The sequence below is a fragment of the Gadus morhua genome, chromosome 2, assembly GCF_902167405.1.
Source record: "Gadus morhua chromosome 2, gadMor3.0, whole genome shotgun sequence".
NCBI classification, from domain to species: domain Eukaryota; kingdom Metazoa; phylum Chordata; class Actinopteri; order Gadiformes; family Gadidae; genus Gadus; species Gadus morhua.
Window position 1 is genome coordinate 12983018 of NC_044049.1, and position 18803 is coordinate 13001820.

General features: G+C 41.2%; 2 protein-coding genes across 6 annotated transcripts in view; both read left to right on the forward strand.

The window, feature by feature from the left end:
- Positions 1 to 3017, forward strand: part of ppp1r1b (protein phosphatase 1, regulatory (inhibitor) subunit 1B) — a 20264-nt gene extending 17247 nt beyond the window's left edge. For 2 of the 4 annotated variants that reach the window (XM_030376588.1, XM_030376571.1), the window contains 2 exons: positions 1154 to 1343; positions 1966 to 3017. In XM_030376588.1, coding sequence (XP_030232448.1) covers positions 1154 to 1338 — 185 coding nt within the window. In that variant the 3' untranslated portion in view covers positions 1339 to 1343; positions 1966 to 3017. Of the gene's footprint in view, positions 1 to 1153 lie in introns of all 4 variants that reach the window. The other 2 variants (XM_030376578.1, XM_030376561.1) reach the window with 1 other exon arrangement.
- Positions 3018 to 3850: 833 nt separating this feature from the next.
- On the forward strand, positions 3851 to 18773 carry stard3 (StAR related lipid transfer domain containing 3). 2 transcript variants are annotated; one of them, XM_030376525.1, is made up of 15 exons: positions 3851 to 3942; positions 4837 to 5056; positions 5504 to 5581; positions 6202 to 6279; positions 6555 to 6608; positions 7524 to 7641; positions 11214 to 11315; positions 11467 to 11522; positions 13197 to 13289; positions 13503 to 13565; positions 15110 to 15205; positions 15570 to 15649; positions 16147 to 16251; positions 16342 to 16435; positions 17042 to 18773. In XM_030376525.1, the coding sequence occupies exons 2-15, from the start codon at positions 4844 to 4846 to the stop codon at positions 17147 to 17149; spliced, it is 1338 nt and encodes a 445-aa protein (XP_030232385.1). In that variant the 5' UTR covers positions 3851 to 3942; positions 4837 to 4843; the 3' UTR covers positions 17150 to 18773. The 2 variants fall into 2 exon arrangements, with proteins under 2 accessions (XP_030232385.1, XP_030232392.1); XM_030376532.1 differs by having other exon boundaries at positions 3857 to 3942; positions 4842 to 5056.
- Positions 18774 to 18803: the final 30 nt, after the last annotated feature.

Here is an 18803-nt window from a genome sequence, read left to right on the forward strand (position 1 = left end):
AGGCAGAAGCTCTGGGGCAAAGGAAATCCCAGGAAAATTCAAAAAACTGGAACACATGAACTGCGTGATGTCCCGGCAGGGAGGCTGTGTACACTGGCAACACACATAAATACGTCGGGAGGGTGGTGTAGGAACCAGGGCCTGACTCATGGCCGTGATATCCAAAGAGGCAGTGTATGGATAGGACAGTGGTTTCAACAAGGACACACTCAACATTAAGAGTCATAAAAAAGGAGCAGTATGAAATGTATCTATTCTAGCACATTTTTGATGATGCCTCAAACTGCTTGACCTCCGTAGACGACGTAAAACCTGTTGCTAAAAAAGTTATTATAATGCATAGTGCAATCAACATAATGATAAACTAATAATGAATATATATATGTATATATTTACAAATAATGAAATGCAGCATCTATTCGTGTAAATTGTTTCAAAATGCTTTACCGCCATAAACTTCATGCGTAGAACCTGTTGCTATAAAAAATAATCATTCTGAAAAATACTTGAAGGTGTAGATGTACATGTTTGATCCAAAACCGCTCAGGTGAAGCACCCACCATATGTCAGTGAGGCTGTCGCTGGCTAGCCCTGAATCTACCGGTGAGAATATTTGTGACGAACAACTGAAAAGGTCTTTCTGTTGAGACCAACAGCCTTTCTGTTCTGCTCTCATGATACTCATTATCAAAGAGACTGCAGAGAATATATATCAAAAAATATTATTGTAGCTTTGAAACCGAAATAATATGAAGGGGGAAATCCTGATCCTATAGTGCGCCAGTCCAAAAGTTTTAAAGAAACAGATATAAGGAGCAGGTTCCAAAGGAGCCCATACGAGGGCCGTTGTTGAACGTCACCAAACCACGCTCGTGCTAGGGTCCACAGCCGAGAAAACTGGTTTTATCCGGGAGTAGTAGGCATCATTTATTTAACAGAGAATCGCCCCGTTTGAACAACTATACATTTAAATGAGAAATAACACAGAAATGTTCACCAGAGCTCTGTGAGACCCAAACGGAGCTGTTTGCAACTGAGAAAAAGCGATTTGGGGGTTAACCTCCCCATTCAATTATGCTGGAATTTTACACTAAATTATTCTAAGTTGTGATAAAGGTCTTCATATAAGTAACCTCTGGTCCTGTCCTATCAGGTCATCAAGTGACGTTCGCCAGCGACCAATCAGAGGAGGTTTCTAAAGTGACGGCCATCAGCAGGCAGGTCCAAGCAGAGGAAGATGAAGAGGAAGAAGAGAAAGAAGAGACAGGGGAAGAAGGAGCCACAGTCGGTAACAGTGAAGAAACATTGTGGATGGAGAAGAACAACGGGGGGCTGTAACTGAAGTAATTAAATAATCGACCAATGAGAGCAAGTGGTTGTTTTATAAGGAAACTATACTCTAAAGTCAAACAGTAGGGGAGAGATAATAAAAATTATGCTGTCATGTGCATGCCTTGATGTGGAGTGGAGTGTGTGCACAATGGAAACCGTGGAAGGACAAATAAGAGTATAATAAGAGTAAAATGGCTGAACAGCCATTCATTTATATAGAGACAGACACAGAGAGAGAGAGAGAGAGAGAGAGAGAGAGAGAGAGAGAGAGAGAGAGAGAGAGAGAGAGAGAGAGAGAGAGAGAGGCTAAAGCAGAATGGGATCTTTGTGTGTGTGTATGCAGAGTTGCACTTAATGCAAAGGTGAAGAATGATCCTTCGCCACTGACACTATGCAGAGAAGACTACAGACCCCCCCCCCCCCCCCCCCCCCCGCCCACCACACCACACCCCACCCCACTCTATCCCTCACCACCTCACCATCACCCTGGCTACCCATTTGCCCTTGTCTCTGAAGCAGTTGATAAAGGTCCATTTGACCAAACTTTTTACTGGAACACAAGTTCTCTCTTTCATGTTTCCAGTCCAATGTCCTCACTTTTTTTGATCAGTGTTCTCAATGTGCCCTTTATAGGAAGTGAACCCACCGAGGATAAGTGGAGACATGCAATGAGGTTGAAAACGGCATCTTACAGCCTTGGAAATGTTGGTTTGGTGTGTCTTCCTCTGTGTGTTGGGTGCTGTCCTAGATCAACTGATTTGCATAATGACGTTCCGTTAGATAGGTCTACTTCACGTGTAGTGGGCCCTTGAATGGAATCTGTGCATATTTTGCCATCTAGTGGTGAAAAATTGGTTTTACAGCTTTCTCGGCCACTACTGTGGTGGGAATGGGTTATAATTAATTGGGTTTAGTTGAGATATGTCACTAAGCTATAATATTTGTATGTGTTGAAAATGTATGTTCACGAGTGTCCTATTACCTATATCCTTTCAATTTATTCTTGCATTATTTGAATAACATCTCAAAAATCAGAACTGGCTACCTCTTTTTTCAAGATTCCCCCATTTGACTACTCATCTTGACTAACGAGACTGTTTTGGCAAAAGTGATGCATTGTTAACAAATTCAAACGTCTCTTACCAATATAAGTAATACTAATGAGTGATAATGAGTACATTTTTTGAGGCTGTATGTAAGCCATCTATTGTATTGTAAGAGCATATTTTTCTAATGTAACTCACTGTTTCTATAGAATTTGTAGCCATTGTTCAGTGTGACCTACCAATATCCTGCTCAAATTAGCAAGCCCTTTTTTGCTGCACAACTGGCATTAGAGCACTGTGTTTTCTTTTTTGTTGCTTGCAAAAATGTAGCCTAAGACAAAAATAATGACATTTTGTATCTCTGTTATTACCGGTTACTTTAGCTTGAGATTGTAGTTCATGTGGACATCCGACAGGTGTACTTTCCTTGGCTCTGACGCGGCAAAGCTCAAACTTTACCTCTCACTTTTAATTCTCTCTCCATTTCCTTCTCTTATGGTATGAAGACAAGCATGTCAAGACAAGAATTATTTCTGTTTATTTGTCTTTATTTTAACCTTTTTTCTGTTTCCTTTCCTCCTTGTTATTTCATTGTTTTAACACAATTATAAATAAACAATGTCCTTGTTCCTCTTGAAATTTGCATTTAATTACTCATGTAGGCCTTTTTCTATTTGACTTTGTGTGAGTCTGAGGTTTACTGCTGATTTTCATTCAACATCGACATTTTCTCAAAAATAAACAATAAAATATGATGGTTTTATCAACATACCTTACCAGAGGTGGAAAGAAATTAATTAAATTTACACAAGTAAATACGTTTTCAAGAGTTATCGAGAGGATGTAAAATTGCTATGACAGGATGTAAAATTGCTCAAAATCATTGTTCCCCCCCCCCCCCCCTTGCAGTTGAAAACGTATTATTGATGAGGCATTAAATATGACCAGTACAAAGTAAATAGTAACTAGTAGGCTACTCTGAGTAGGTTTTGAAAAGAGTACTTTGTACTCGTACTTGAGTGAATTTTACAATACTTGTACTTTGAATTTAGTAAAATGTCAGTGATGTAATGAAACTGTACTTTTACTTGAGTAGATTTTTTCAGTACTTTTTCCATCTCTGTATCTTTCATAAGGACTGAAAGGGGATACATGGATTCTTTTTTCCCGAATTGACATGTGATCAAAAGACACGAAACTATAACTCATGAGACATTAACTCAAATGTATTTATTCAAAATGTATATTTCAACAGATATCTTTAACCAGTGATTAGCCAATTTACAGCAGGGTGTATTTAAATAAGACCAGCTCAAACTTTAAGATTTACATGTATATACATTTAAGATATGCATTTTGGACGACATATCTTTATATTGCCGATAACAACATTTATCGTTAACAAGAAGAAGTAGAAGGGAGCACAGAAACTGAACAAAAACTGAGAAGTGACATCAGATCCCGCCCATTTTTGGGTTGACCAATATATAGGCCGGAAGTGATTCTACTTCAAAAATGTTTCACGGAAGAGGCGAGGAGTGATGTTGACGTTACGCTAAATAAAGTGAGTTCCAAATGTATAATATATCTGCTTTATAGTAATTGTTTTATAAAGACCGTTTTCGGATGACATGTCATTTGCAGCATGTAAATGTAAATGTGGAGAAAAATGCCAACGGTTTGTATACTGTAAAACGGTATAACTGAGTTAGTCAGCTATCTAAGCTAGCTTTAGTTAGCCTGGTGGTCTCATAATTGGAAGAATATTGTCATGGGGTTATATTTTCGTTTGAATGTTGTAACGTTACCTTAGTTTAACTGTGTTTGATATAGCAATTAGGGATTTCAATAAGTATTTACTGTCAAGAGCTGTAACGGATTGTGAACATTTTAGTTGAATGATATTCTCGTGTTTTGGTTTATAGCAGAGGAATGTTTGCCAAGCTTTGCTAAAATACTTGGCCTACATAGTTAATTATCCTTAATATATATGGTATACTCGAAGAGTTTGTTATTTAAAATAAGTGTAACTTAACCTTTGTTTATTATCCTCAATGAATATGTTGATGATAAAACGCAGTCAATGTTATTTCCTGACAAATCTAGTTCCCCATGGGCAATTCCAAAATATCTTTCATAACATGCAAGACACAACATTATCTACGTTTTTTCATAAATATATAGGATAGATAGTTTGTATGCATATAGGTAGATAGATATATGCCCGTATATCTATACACATACTGTATGTAGATGTGCATGCAAGTTCCAACAATCTCAATTAACCAAGATTCCCAATTATTGTCCGTCTTTGTGTAAAAAATGAGTCAACAGTTTCGTAGTTGTTACTTCCCAAATGTTCATGTTTCTGTTTCTATTATCCCTTTTTTCTATCGAATGATTTGAAAACCATCAGCTACGGATCTATCTGAACATGACCCATTGTACCCCGTCTCAGCGCAGGAATGCCAGGGGTAGACTACGGGGAGCTGGGGGGAAGCCTCCCTGCCATTGCCTCCCTGAACGCCTCCTACTCTACAACTATGTCCCTGCCCTCGCCATACATGCTGGTACCCCCCGGGGAGCGAAAGGTCATCTCTGACGTGCGGCGGACATTCTGTCTCTTCGTTACCTTCGACCTCCTCTTCATCTCCCTCCTGTGGATCATTGAGCTCAATGTGAGTGTGCTTCCACTTGTGCACACGTTGGTCGGTGTGAAACTTTTCGCTGATGGGTTTGTTCAAGCAAAGCTAATTTGAAAATGTTTTCCAATGTCAATACTGTGTTGTTAAGGTTTTTTTATGCAGCCGTGTTTCAAATTATGGCAAGATTTGTGATGGATTTCTTGCATGGACCTAGGGCTGGGCCAATATCATTCTGCTTGAAGATATCGAGATTTGACTTTTGGTCCATATCGCCCAGCCCTACATGGACCGTGGCAGGATAGGGTAGTGCTATTCCGGGGGCTTGACTCCCAGTTGAAGGGGTCCAGATCTAACTGTAGGCATCCCAGCAAGGGTCCTAACCCCTTCTTGCTTCTTAATAACAGGTATCTAAAAGTCAAAGTATCTGCTTAATGGTTAATGTTTGACTTGTCTGTTTGTTTTGAATCGTTGAACCTACAGATGTCCAACACAATATGGGACAACCTGAAGACCGAGGTCCTCCTCTACAGCTTTTACGCTTCCTTTTTTGACATCTTTGTAAGTTCAGCACCACAACACACGCCCGAGTTGGCTCCGGCTCCCGTCGGGCGTATTTCCTCGCTAGCGGTTTGCCCCCACCAGCTGTGGGTCGGCTAGGAAGGGTTTGGGGAGTGAAGCCGTCCGTCAGCTCCGGCCTCTGGCGTTACATCGCCGAGCCGCCTCCTTGGGCTGTGGACGCAGGGAGTGCAGTACAGGCTTGTTTTTTAAGCCAAAACACTTTTTTTAATCATAGGCCTAAGGCAAGTTTATTTCTATAGCACCGGTTAAACACAAAGCCATAATTCTTCACACAGGTAGAAATTAAATGTAAAATCATCATTAAATGAGAAATGGGAAATGAAAAATAGATATAGAAAATATATGATGGTAAGAGAATGTGTTATGTCTTAATTTAATGTGAAGCTTGATGAGAACATCTGTAAAAAGGACATTTTCTAAAAGCTTTTGAATGCAAGGATATTCTATAAGCTTTTGGGAGAGTGTACCATTTGGGTATACCTGAACATTTAAAAAGATGTTGGAACAAGAGGACAATTTTAATTTCTTCAAATGTAATTATGCACTTTTATGAAATAAAAACCCTGAGAAAGATTCTTGTTCCGTTTTCTTTGCCACAGCTCCTCGCTCTGTTTCGCTTCCTGTCTCTGCTGCTGGGTTATGCAGCGCTGCGACTTAGGCACTGGTGGGTGATTGCGGTAAGGTGTGTGTGTGTGTGTGTGTGTGTGTGTGTGTGTGTGTGTGTGTGTGTGTGTGTGTGTGTGTGTGTGTGTGTGTGTGTGTGTGTGTGTGTGTGTGTGTGTGTGTGTGTGTGTGTGTGTGTGTGTCACCTCGGACCACAGAGAGGTGTGTGTCATTTGACTTTGAGCAAGGACTCCTCTGGAACCATTTGGGTAACGAGTGCTTATAAATGTTTATTCAGCCGTCCAACCAATCCTTTCATAATTTGGTTGAATTGCTCTGTCCACAACAGATCACCACTCTAGTTACCAGTGTCTTCCTTGTCATCAAGGTTATCTTGTCCAACGTGAGTAACCCATGCCCTACTCGCACCCTGATGCAAAATGTATTTTCCCCATGTGCCTATTTCTATCTAGTGCAACACTAACTTCCCCTTTTGCTTATCTTCCTTTCTGCAAGCAAAGCAGAACTGATTTACTGTTTGCTTTGTGACCACTTCTAGTTGTTCACGCATTGTGAGGCAGTGTGAACGCTTCCAAATCGTCATTTTGTAACCACTAATATTGCTTAAAATAGCACCAAACCTCTGTAGTAGCATGACTAGGGTCCCTACACATAAAACAAAGCATCAACAACGTAGTTAGCGTACCGGGAGTTTATTAAAAAAAGACTGTTTTCCAAGTCGATTACCGGGTACCATCAATAATAATAGAGGCACCAAAAAACTCAAAACAGCCGAGTATGAAGAGGGGAGATTGTTAAGTCAAATTTGTTGGCTCTATTATATTATTTAGGGTAGCCGCCGGTAATCGACTTGTGTTAAGGCACCTACCGGTAAGGCACTTAGGAAACAGTCTTTTTTTAATAAACTCACGGTACGCTAACTAAGTTGTTGATGCTTTGTTTTATGTATAGGGACCCTAGTCAGGCGACTGCAGAGGTTTGGGGCTATTTTGAGCAATATTAGTGGTTACAATTTTTCAATTTGGACGTGTACACACTGCCCCTAGCCAATAACATGGAAGCCATTTGGGTTGGTACATTGCTCCGGGCATTCGCGGACAAGCTCTACACTCGATAATCAACGAAAAAAAGTGTCTGGAGGGCTTATTTTATCGGTCGTCATGCCAAAAAAGACCCTGGGTTCAATATTTGCCGGATTTACACTTTAAGTAATGGAATGAAGGTAGGAGAGGTGTGGGAGAGTTGGCCTTTTCAATGGACATTATGACAGAAGTTTCTCTTACTTCTCTCCACACAGCTCTTTTCCCAGAATGCGTTTGGCTATGTGCTACCCATCACCTCCTTTGTGGTGGCCTGGCTGGAGACCTGGTTCCTGGACTTCAAGGTGCTCACGCAGGAGGCAGATGATGAGAGGGGTGAGTGGAAGATGCTCTTCAGTGTTTTTTTGTGGCTGTGGGTGGGTTGCACTATGCTGGTGTGCACGGTGCTGATGTGCACGGGTGCAGAAAGAACTGATTCCAGAACTGGTACATTGGTGTTAGTTAAAGCTTTTTTATTCCGACGTGTTTCGATCTTCATTCATAAATTGCAAACTGAGAGCTTTCTAGGCAAGGCAAGGCAACTTTATTTATATAGCACTTTTCATACACAAGGCAGACTCAAAGTGCTTCACATATAAACATTGTCATACAATAAAATAAAATAATAGATAAGTAAAAGAAAAACTTATGCAAAGAAATGGGTAAAATAGAAAAAGGCATTTTAGTATTAAAATAGAAAATAAAGGCAAAGTTAAAAAAGCTTTTTAGAAAGTGCAATGTATTTAAGATTTAAGCAGAAAGCTATAGCAAACATAAAAGTCTTCAGTCTTGTTTTAAAGGTGCTCAGAGTTGGGGCAAGTCTTAAATCCTCTGGGAGTTTATTCCAGCTATTTGTTGCATAGTAACTAAATCCTGCTTTCCCATGTTTTGTATTTACTCTGGGGATAATTAACAGATTGGTCTCAGAGGATCTTAGTGGTCTAGAAGGCTGATGTAGTGGAAGCATATCAGTTAAATATTTTGGGCCTAAACCATGTAGGGATTTATAGGTTAGCAACATGATTTTAAAATCAATTCTCTGACCTACAGGAAGCCAATGTAACGATTTCAGAATTGGTGTAATATGATCAAATTTTTTGGTCTTTGTTAGAACTCTAGCAGCAGCATTCTGAACAAGCTGAAGCTTCCTCAGAGTTTGTTTTGGGAGACCTGTGAGGAGACCATTGCAGTAATCAAGCTTACTAGTGATAAAGGCATGTACACGTTTTTGTAAGTCTTCGGTGGACATGAGCCCTCTAAGTCTTGCTACATTTTTAAGGTTATAATATGCCGATTTTGTAACTGATTTGATGTGACTGTCAAAATGTAAATCTGAATCCATGATAACCCCTAGATTTCTGGCTTTGATTGAGGTTTTCAGGGACAGAGAGTGAAGGTGTTGGGTTACTTTAAGCCTTTCCGTTTTAGAACCAAATACAATTATCTCTGTTTTGTCCTCATTTAGTTGGAGGAAATTTCGGCACATCCATTCCTTCACTTGCTCAATGCACTGGCACAGCAGATCTATGGGCCGATAGTCATTTGGTGATAGCGATACATAGATTTGCGTGTCATCAGCATAGCAATGATGGTCAATATTGTTATTTTGCATGATTTGCCCTAGTGGGAGCTTGTAGATGTTGAATAAAGAGGGTCCTAAGATCGAACCTTGTGGGACTCCACATGTCACGTTGGTTGATTCTGATACAAAGTCGCCAATGGAAACAAAGTAGTTCCTATTTTGTAGGTAGGACCTGAACCAACTTAAGACAGTGCCTGAAAGCCCCACCCAGTTTTCTAACCTTTCCAGAAGTAATGTATGGTCTACAGTGTCGAATGCAGCACTGAGGTCAAGTAGCATTAGTATTGAGGTTTTGCCAGAGTCTGTGTTAAGACGGATGTCGTTTACAACTTTAATAAGGGCGGTCTCAGTGCTGTGCAGGGGTCGAAATCCTGATTGGAAGGTGTCATAGCAACCAGTTGATGCCAGGAAGTGATTTAGTTGCTGGAGGACAACTTTCTCAATTTTTTTTAATTATGAAGGGTAGATTTGATATTGGTCTGTAGTTGTTAATAATAGAGGCATCTAGGCTCCGCTTTTTTAAAAGGGGTTTAATAACTGCAGTTTTCAAAGCTTTTGGGAACTTGCCTGACTGGAGAGAGTTGTTAACTATCTGCAATATGTCTACTGCTAGGCAGTCGAAAACATTCTTAAAGAGGTTGGTAGGTATAGTATCAAGGCAACAGGTGGATGGCTTTAGTTGTGTCACAGTTTCCACAAGATTTTGAGAGTCTATAACATCAAAGCATGCCATCCTTGCCACGTAATTTTTGCCTGAACAGGGTGGTAGTCCAACATTTTTGTTTGACGTGGAGATATTGATGGCGCGTCTGATACCTTCAATTTTATCAATATAAAAAGCTGCAAACTCATTGCATTTCTGCGTGGAATGGAGATCAGGTGGAATTTCTGTTGGGGGGTTGGTCAGTCTGTCAACAGTTGCAAACAGGGTTTTTGCATTATTAGTGTTGGTTTTAATGATATTGGAGAAAAATGTTTCTCTAGCATTTTTTAAGTCTAAATTGTAGGCACGGAGGCTCTCTTTATAGATATCATGGTGAATATGAAGTTTTGTTTTACGCCAGATGCATTCAACCTTCCTGCATTCTTTTTTCTGTGCTGTTACAGAAGCAGCTTTTCTCCAGGGTGCCTTTTGCTTTCCAGAAATCGTTTTAACCTTATAAGGTGCAATGACATCTATAACTTTCACAATTTTCAAATTAAAGTTTTCTACAAGATCATCAGCAGAACATGGGTTTAGAGGTGGTAGCAAGGAGATGGCCTTTTTAAAAAGTACATTAGAATCTTCATTGATATACCGTTTTTTTGACAGTGTTTGATTTTGTCTGTATGTCGGGAATAAAAGATATGTTAAAGAAAACACAAAAGTGGTCAGACAAGGAAGGATCAGTCACAGAGAGATCAGAAACATTGAGGCCCTTTGTGATAAGCAGGTCTAGAGTGTGCCCCTTACAATGAAAAATCATTCATTCAAATCATCAGTATGAAAATTGAAGTCACCAGTTATAACTAGACAGTCAAATTCTGTGGAGATGCTAGACAATAATTCTGTGAAGTCATCGAAAAAAATTTCGATGACTTCTACTGAAAACATCTTTCCCGAATGCCGTCTGAATTTATTTGTTGCTGATGGCTCTATTACCACTAGTTGAAATGGGTACAGCACTACCTTTCCTACCAGGGTATGACATGCTCCGGCCAATGAATCGATTTTCTCACCGCCATGTATACTCTAACAATTGCAGTTGTCCAATTGAGCAGCATAGTCGAACTATGGCTGTTATCAGATTGAGCAGTGCATGGAAACGTACTGAGTGGTTGGCAACTTTTTTGACATGGGACCCAATTTCTAGCTGTGAAGTGGTTGTAACCCCAATTTTAACTTTTGTACGTCTTCTTCCAAGACTATTTTGTTAACTCAATCAATATCAATGTACCTGTGAACTTAATCACATTGCTTTACTACACCAGTAGTAGTAGCAGTAGCAGTAGTAGTAGTAGCAGTAGTAGCAGCAGCAGTTTGCCGTGACTATCTTTCATTAAGCAGTCAGTTTCTACACAGGACGTCTATCAGACCTTTATAATTAAGCAAAAAGGGTTCAGCCGTCTCTAGCAACACCATCTGCATATCAGGGGCCACAGAGTAGTGTCCCGACCCCAAGGTTGGGAACCACCGATATAACAACAAGAAATACAATGCAAGGCCAGAACATTATTTTGCTGTAAAAGGAAATTGCACTGGCACTAGCATGCCGGACAACAATGCTCTAAACGATGGAACTCGCGAACATATCTGGTTATTAAGTAAAAATGTTGTATTTTCCAGCCTACCTGGCTGTCGTGCACGCTGCGTGCGAGCGTGCACCGATGATGTACCCACCTCCCACGTCGGATGGACAGTTCTACTCCCCGCCAGAATCCCTGGCAGGTAACGTTGTGTTAATGAGTCTTGCTATTATTTGTAGTCCTCATCTCTTCATGTTTTCCAGAGCTGATGTCATAAAAGGTACATCAGTCACTGTGTTTCTTGTATGTTTTCCGGCGATCTTTCTTTGAAACGTACCCACTGTGTATCCCAGGGTCGGAAGAGGATCTGGATGAGGAGGGTCTAGGCCGCCGAGCAGTCACAGCCGAGGTGGGTGCGCGTGTGTGTGTGTGTGTGTGTGTGTGTGTGTGTGTGTGTGTGTGTGTGTGTGTGTGTGTGTGTGTGTGTGTGTGTGTGTGTGTGTGTGTGTGTGTGTGTGTGTGTGTGTGTGTGTGTGTGTGTGTGTGTGTGTGTGTGTGTGCGTGCGTCTATCAGACAATTTTTGAGATGTGCGCGGGCGCGTTAGGGATGTGAAGAATGTCGACTCAACGGTCGATTCTCGACTCGTGCTCTAAACGACTCTAAAAATAGAAATCGATTAATCGTTTTTTTTTTTACTTTTTTTTATTTTTTACATACAAACTGCTTCAATGTCCTTTACAAAACATTGTAACCCATTTCTGCTTTCAAAATAACCAATTAATCAAAATACAATAAATCCTTCTCTTTTTTTTCAAATGGGAGACGTAGATGTGTTGTTTTTCTAACGGTCACTTCTTTTCTTCTACACCGCTACGTCTCCCAAAAGCGATCTCTTCCTTTGTCCTTTCATGACAATGGCTTCACTTAAAAGTCCGGTGTGGGATAGTTTCACAAAGATTGATGACAGAACAGTTAAATGTAAATTATGCCTCATGAAGTTTGCGTACCATTCGTCCACAACCGTGATGTTGAATCACCTGGCAAGGAGGGATCCCAAGCCTTCCAGCCAGCAAGGCAGCATCGCAAACTTCACGGTGAGATCCTGTGATAGCCGCCGGGCTGAAAGAATCAGCGGGTTGCTAGCCAAGATGATAGCCGGAGATATGCTGCCCATGAGCGTAGTAGAGGGGACTGGGTTACGCAATCTGATTTCATTTTTCGAGCCAACCTACACAGTGCCATGTCGCCAAACGATTACTGTGAGGCTGGAGAAAATGTACCGCGAAGCAGCAGCCTCCCTCCGCGAGATCCTGTCCTCAGCTGACAAAGTTGCCATCACCACTGATGCCTGGACAGCTTTGACGACTGAGTCGTACGTGACGGTGACCGTTCAATTTTTCAGCGACTGGGTTCTGCAGAGTGCGATCCTCCAGACCCGCTCAATGACAGAGAGGCTAGAACATGGCTCACGTCTTGCAAGCCGCCGTTGACATTTTCTCATTTTTATTATCACTAGGGTTTGGGTGCAACATTTTAATTCTAAACAGCAGTTGTGGTCCCAAAAATGTTTCTTTTTGTAATTCAGCACGCACAGCCGATGAATTAACGGCTGGAGGAGCGTGCAGCCAGACCCTTCCCAGATCGCAAAACACTGCGGTTGCCTACTAGCAACTTGCTCGAAAATATAAAATATTTATTTAAAATATTTATTTACTGTGAGGAATCTCAATCAGTGACCGCACCATGCAGACAGGAGTGCGCCCACAGTCTCCAGGTGCACCTTCTCAAGTACTGCAAAAATACCTCTGCCAAAATACACCAAAACATGAATTTTCGTTTACAAATATTTATTTAAAAACGAAAATATCTTTTTTTTTTTTTTTTTTTTTTTTCGGGCCGAAAAAAAGAAGAAATCGATCGATTTTTCGATTTATCCCTCCTACGCGTCGACTCACAGAAAACGAGTCGTTTAACATCCCTAGTGCGCGTGTGTGTGTGTCTTCATGTGTATGTGTTCAAACTGCTCCGTTAGATGTGCCTTCCTCCTGATGCTGACGTGTTGTTGTGTCACTCCCACCCCAGGAGAAGGAGTATGTTAGGCAAGGCCGCGAGGCCATGTCTGTGGTGGAGCAGATCCTAGCCCAGGAGGAAAACTGGAAGTTTGAGAAAAACAACGTGAGTTCAGGCTGGGACCTTTGCTCACATTTTTTATCTGGGAGATAAGATTGCCATCTTGGCATTTGTATACTGTAGTAACAATGTTCTTCACTGTAACCTATTCTGACACCTCCTCCACTGAATAAATTCCTCATCGGCTTCATAGAAGGTTTTTGGATTAACAAAGGTGTCTAATTAATTACGATATCTGATGTATTTCTTTTCGTTTAGGAAATGGGAGATTCCGTCTACACTCTGGAAATTCCCTACCATGGCAAAACCTTCATTCTGAAGGTACAATGGCTTCTTTGATCATTTGCCACAAACACCAGAGATTACTTTTATATGATAAAGCTGAAAAACGGGTTCATCCTCCATTCGGCCGTTTAAGAACAAAGCTAAGCTTGTTGACAAAATCCATTGGGTACCATTAGCTCTGCCTGGTTCTATAACCCCTTTACAAATTAAAAAAAAATTCTAACAATATATGAGAATCTAAAGGTAAATGTATTTAACTATGAACAATGTATTACTAAGAAATCCAAAAACGTAGCGGGTTTCTAGCATCGTTAGAATATCAAGGCGGAACCTTGGTACAGCTTCTTTCTTGTTTGCCAACAAGTGCTTTCTTACAACAAAACTGGACCGATTCCGAAGTGAGATTTGTGGCAGCTTGCATCCTTAAGTGTTGCATTACTGCCATCTGCTGGACTATGCCATGGCCCATCTATTCCAGCCTTGCTATGCCCTGCATGAAAGGACGCAAGATCGACGTTTTCCAGAACGTAACTGCATGAACTGTGAATAGTGAAAATAATTAGGGGTTCCTTAATGGTTATCGTTGTAATTTGAAGGGAACTATGTGAAATAGGCTTAGGAGAGTAGATTGGTCAGACTTGTGTTCAGACTAGGGCTGCAACTAACGATTATTTTAATAATCGATTAATCGGTCGATTATTTTTTTCGATGAATCGGATAAAAAAATAAACATTTGTAATTGCCGCATCTCTATTCAAAAACTGAACATTACTTCAAATTCACAGTGCAGGCTGAAGTGCAAAAACCCCAGGTTATTGCTCCAACGTCCCGGAACTATTAAAAGTAATATTAAATGATAAAAAAATAAAAATACATAAATGGGATAGCACAAAAAAAACATACAATGTATGATATACATTTATAAATATACAGTATATAAGGAATGTCCATGGTTAACCGGTTAACCGATAAGATCTTTATCCGGTAAATACTAACGGTTAAAAATATCCTGCCGATTTTAACATGGATTTAAAAACCGGATTACTATTTTTAACTGACGGGACTTTCTACACCGTCCGGTTGTGTGATTACTACCGCTGCTTTGAAAGACTGTTGATGCACGCAGTGCCGACTCCGAGCCCGTCTGCACACCGTCTGCAGCAGCGGTGTGGACTAGACGGACACTGAGTTGAAGGAGTTTTTTGTAACCCAAAGACAAGTCAAGGTACAACACTTTATATAGGCCTACAGTCCAGTGTTAAGATATGACCAAAGTACAAGCTGTGGTCGCTCACACTAAAGCCCGCTGTGGGCATGCATGAACCATGAACCAACCTGTCGGCGGCTGGCTGTAAACAGTGCCGCGCCTACGAGTGATGTATTATTCGCGCGACTCAACAAATCGATGACCAAATTCGTTGCCAACGCTTTTAATAATCGATTTTTATACATTTTTCTCGATTCGTTGTTGCAGCCCTAGTTCAGACTTGTGTTTACTGAACCGTCTAGTCAAATTTACTTTCATACCGGCACCCATACCATTCCAATAGTGTTTATTTTCCTTCCATCCTTTGCTGCAGGCTTTCATGCAGTGTACTCCTGAGCTTGTGTACCAGGAAGTTATCCTGCAGCCAGAGAAGATGGTCCAGTGGAACAAAACTGTGTCCGGTTGCCAGGTGATGACACTCAAACCTGTTAGCTCATTAGACCTTATTCACCTCACATTGACCCAACCAAATGCATTGTAAGTGCCACCTAGGTGCCTTCAACTATCAGAATTCAGAAGTTGTAATGGTGGATCGAAAGGGCCATGTTCTATATTGAGTTCTGAATTCTTGACCTTTTCATTGAAAAAGACCTCACAGGTTCTGCAGTTCTTTTAGACTACATTCTTCTAGTCTTTGGTGGAAAGGACTTCAGAGATTCTGGTGTTTGACGGAACAGACCTCCGAGGTTCCTAATTGTGGTGTGAGATGGAGAGCAGAGCAGGTCTGTTGCGTGCGTCCAGCGGGCTGAGCGTGCTCTTCCCTTCCTCTCCAGATCCTTCAGAGGGTGGACGACAACACGGTGGTGTCCTACGACGTGGCCTCTGGGGCGGCGGGGGGGGTGGTCTCAGCCAGGTGTGCAGAGACGCATCCGCCTCCATGCTCACGTTGGAGAAAATCAAATTCGAATCCATTTGGGCTGTCGATTAGTCGATCCACATCGTCACGTTTTTACAATCTATGAATTGTTTGACAAACGCCAAACACTTGCTGCTTCATTTTGATGTTCAATTCAAATATTTGGTTCATGGATCATTATGAAAGGCATAGTGAGTATAGTTTTTTTGTTGCTTCCTGTCAGATAAAGCAAGCCTAATTAAGACATTACTTTGGAATAAATCGTTTAATTGATTGACTATCAAACTAATCGTAACTTGGAGCCCTATTGTCCATCCATCATTGAAAAATGTATCGGACGGTGCTGATGTAAAGACCCAAAGAGCCAAGTGCAATGAGATGAGGGGATATAAGGAGAATGTATTTCATCTGATTAGGATGGTAATGGCAGTAATGAGTTTTGTCTAACAGTTAAAGCTTGAAGCCATTTATTGATCATTATTTTTGTCCCTCAGGGACTTTGTCAACGTGCGACGCGTGGAGCGCAAGGGTGAATGCTACGTCTCCGCGGGCATAGCGACGGAGCACGACGCAAAACCTCCGCACAGTCGCTACGTCAGGTGTGTCCTCCCAGCATGTGGAGGTAATGTGTTATCACTGTATGGTTTGGTTCCATGCGACCAACTGTCTTCATCTCTCTGGTTCCACAGGGGAGAGAACGGTCCTGGAGGATTTGTGGTCCTCAAGTCCAACAGCAACCCGTCCGTGTGTACCTTCATCTGGGTCCTGAACACTGACCTCAAGGTGAGAACCAGGGGTAACAAAGTATCCTTGAACTTTGTTGAATAAAGGCTCCCCATTTGGAAGGGATGGGAACCTGCAGGGACCTCACGATAGGATATTACGGAAAGTATTTCAGAGAATATTTATAATTGCGTTTCTGTTAATGTAATCAAGCAATACGATTGTTAAAAATAACAAACTACATATATTTTTCGGGTTCTACGTATCCATCCGTTTCCACGATTGTTATTTAAATTCACATGGCTGAACAAAACAGAAATTGACTATTGGGGATTAGTCAATGTTGCTCTATTGCCCAATGTTAATGCCATGCTCTACCAGTTCAACACAATGCAGTCAAGTTTTAGATAATGACAGAATTGGGCTTTATTTTGGTAATATTCAACAGAAAAGATGTACTTTATAAACCCCAGATGGGAAACTATGGAGGAAACGGTTGAATAAACTTGACACCCGCTGTTTAGATTTGAGCACCTTTAGTCAAGTAAGACACTGGTTCGTCACCAGTACTGTTTTATACATTCTCGCGACTGTATATTGACGTTGGCGGCTCCCTTCATATGCAAGGGTGTTTTCTCCTTTCACTAATCTCTTTTGTCCGCCCAGGGCCGTCTGCCACGCTACCTCATCCACCAAAGTCTGGCTGCCACCATGTTTGACTTCATGACCCACCTGCGCCAGCGAATCACAGACCTGCGTTCCTCTCGCCGTTAGGAAGGATGGGGCGACGAGCCTCCATTTAAAAAAAGCTATGTTGTGGGTGGTGTTGTCCCACGATGAGCGCTGATGACTCCCTAATGGGTAGCGCTGCATCAAATGGGGAACTGACATTGTTCACCCAGATGGCCTGAAGATGGTGTATGTGTGTAATGTCTACAGGCATTTGCACTGTATCTCAGTCGTTGGCTAACCGATTTGGCTGTTTAAAGAGGATTCTCTCTTCTTCCACTCATCTCTTTTTGTTGTTGAACATGGTTACGTGCATATTTTTATGTAGGCCGATGTACTTCACTTATCTTTCAAAAAACATTTTTTGTATCATTGTGCCGTGACATTGTTTGGTCAGGATTATGTTTTTTGAGCCTATCAGGATTTGAGTTGGAGTGAGGTCATTTTTTGTATCTTGCCTCGAAAAGAGCCAATGTCCCTTCACAACATGACTGAGACATTGCTGCAAACTCTCATGTCTGGTCTGGCTATGTTGAGCAGTAAAGACCATGTCTCACCACTAGAGGGAGATGCCACCAATCAAATGCATTGAGTTTCAATGGTCAGCGGCTTTGATCTCACCATTGTAGTCTCACGGATATAGGGCAATATACAAATGTATAGGCTCTGTTAAGAAGACGCATTTTAATACAAATCATCGCCACCAGCAAGCAGGTAATCGGTAATAGATTCCCTCTATTTCTGTGAATTGTATTGATTGTGCCATCGTTTGAGCGGAATGATGACTCACTGATGGGTTGGACAAATTAGTAACTGTGCAAAATATAAGTAGATTGTCGTCTGCAGATATTTATATTAATCTTGTTTACTAAGGGAATCCGATCGGCCTTTTCTTAATCCATGTACATAAAACCTAAAACTCGGCACCTCGTTGTAATGAAGCTCCTGGGTAACCAGTTGGCCGTCTCATGTGCAGACACTGCGCATTGGTGTAAGGCTAAACTCTGTTTACCCCCTGGTAGATGGGTCCATTGAACCATTTGACTGGGGGAGTAAGCAAGAGGGGCTGAGCTTGTGCCTTTCATTCGCCATAAAACTAGACAAAGCATGACAATTGTCTCTGGCCACATGCCACACATGCGTCCACAATTGGGGGCCACACCATGAGGTCATCCGACCGTCATGACACCTCAAACTGACTTACTTTGGTTTTTGTTGCCTTCACCTCCCCATCCTGCCTGTACCTTCTGTCTGCCTATGATCCTCAAGTACAGCGGTTGTTGACCCCGAAGATACTTTGTTCACTTGTCAACAATGAATGAGTAAAGAAATAAGCACTCTGATTGACTGTGGATAGTACGATGATGTGGGGGTCTTAGTTACACAAGAAAAACATGTCTGCCTTTACTTGTCCTTTTTACTTGTTTTTGTTTCATTCTGACAACGGTTATATTTGGAGACTCAAGCTTCATGACCCCACCGCTGCACTTTGGTTGCTTTTACTGTCCTACCTATTATTGATGTTTAAATGCTTTTAACAAACTTAAATCCGAATTACTGTTTAAATCATGACTAGAATACTGATACTGACAAACTCAACATTTTATTTTGTAAGAAATCCCCAAAAATTTAAGCACAAATGAAACTCTAATAAAGTGTATACACTGAATACACAAGTCGTTCATTATTTACAACTTCA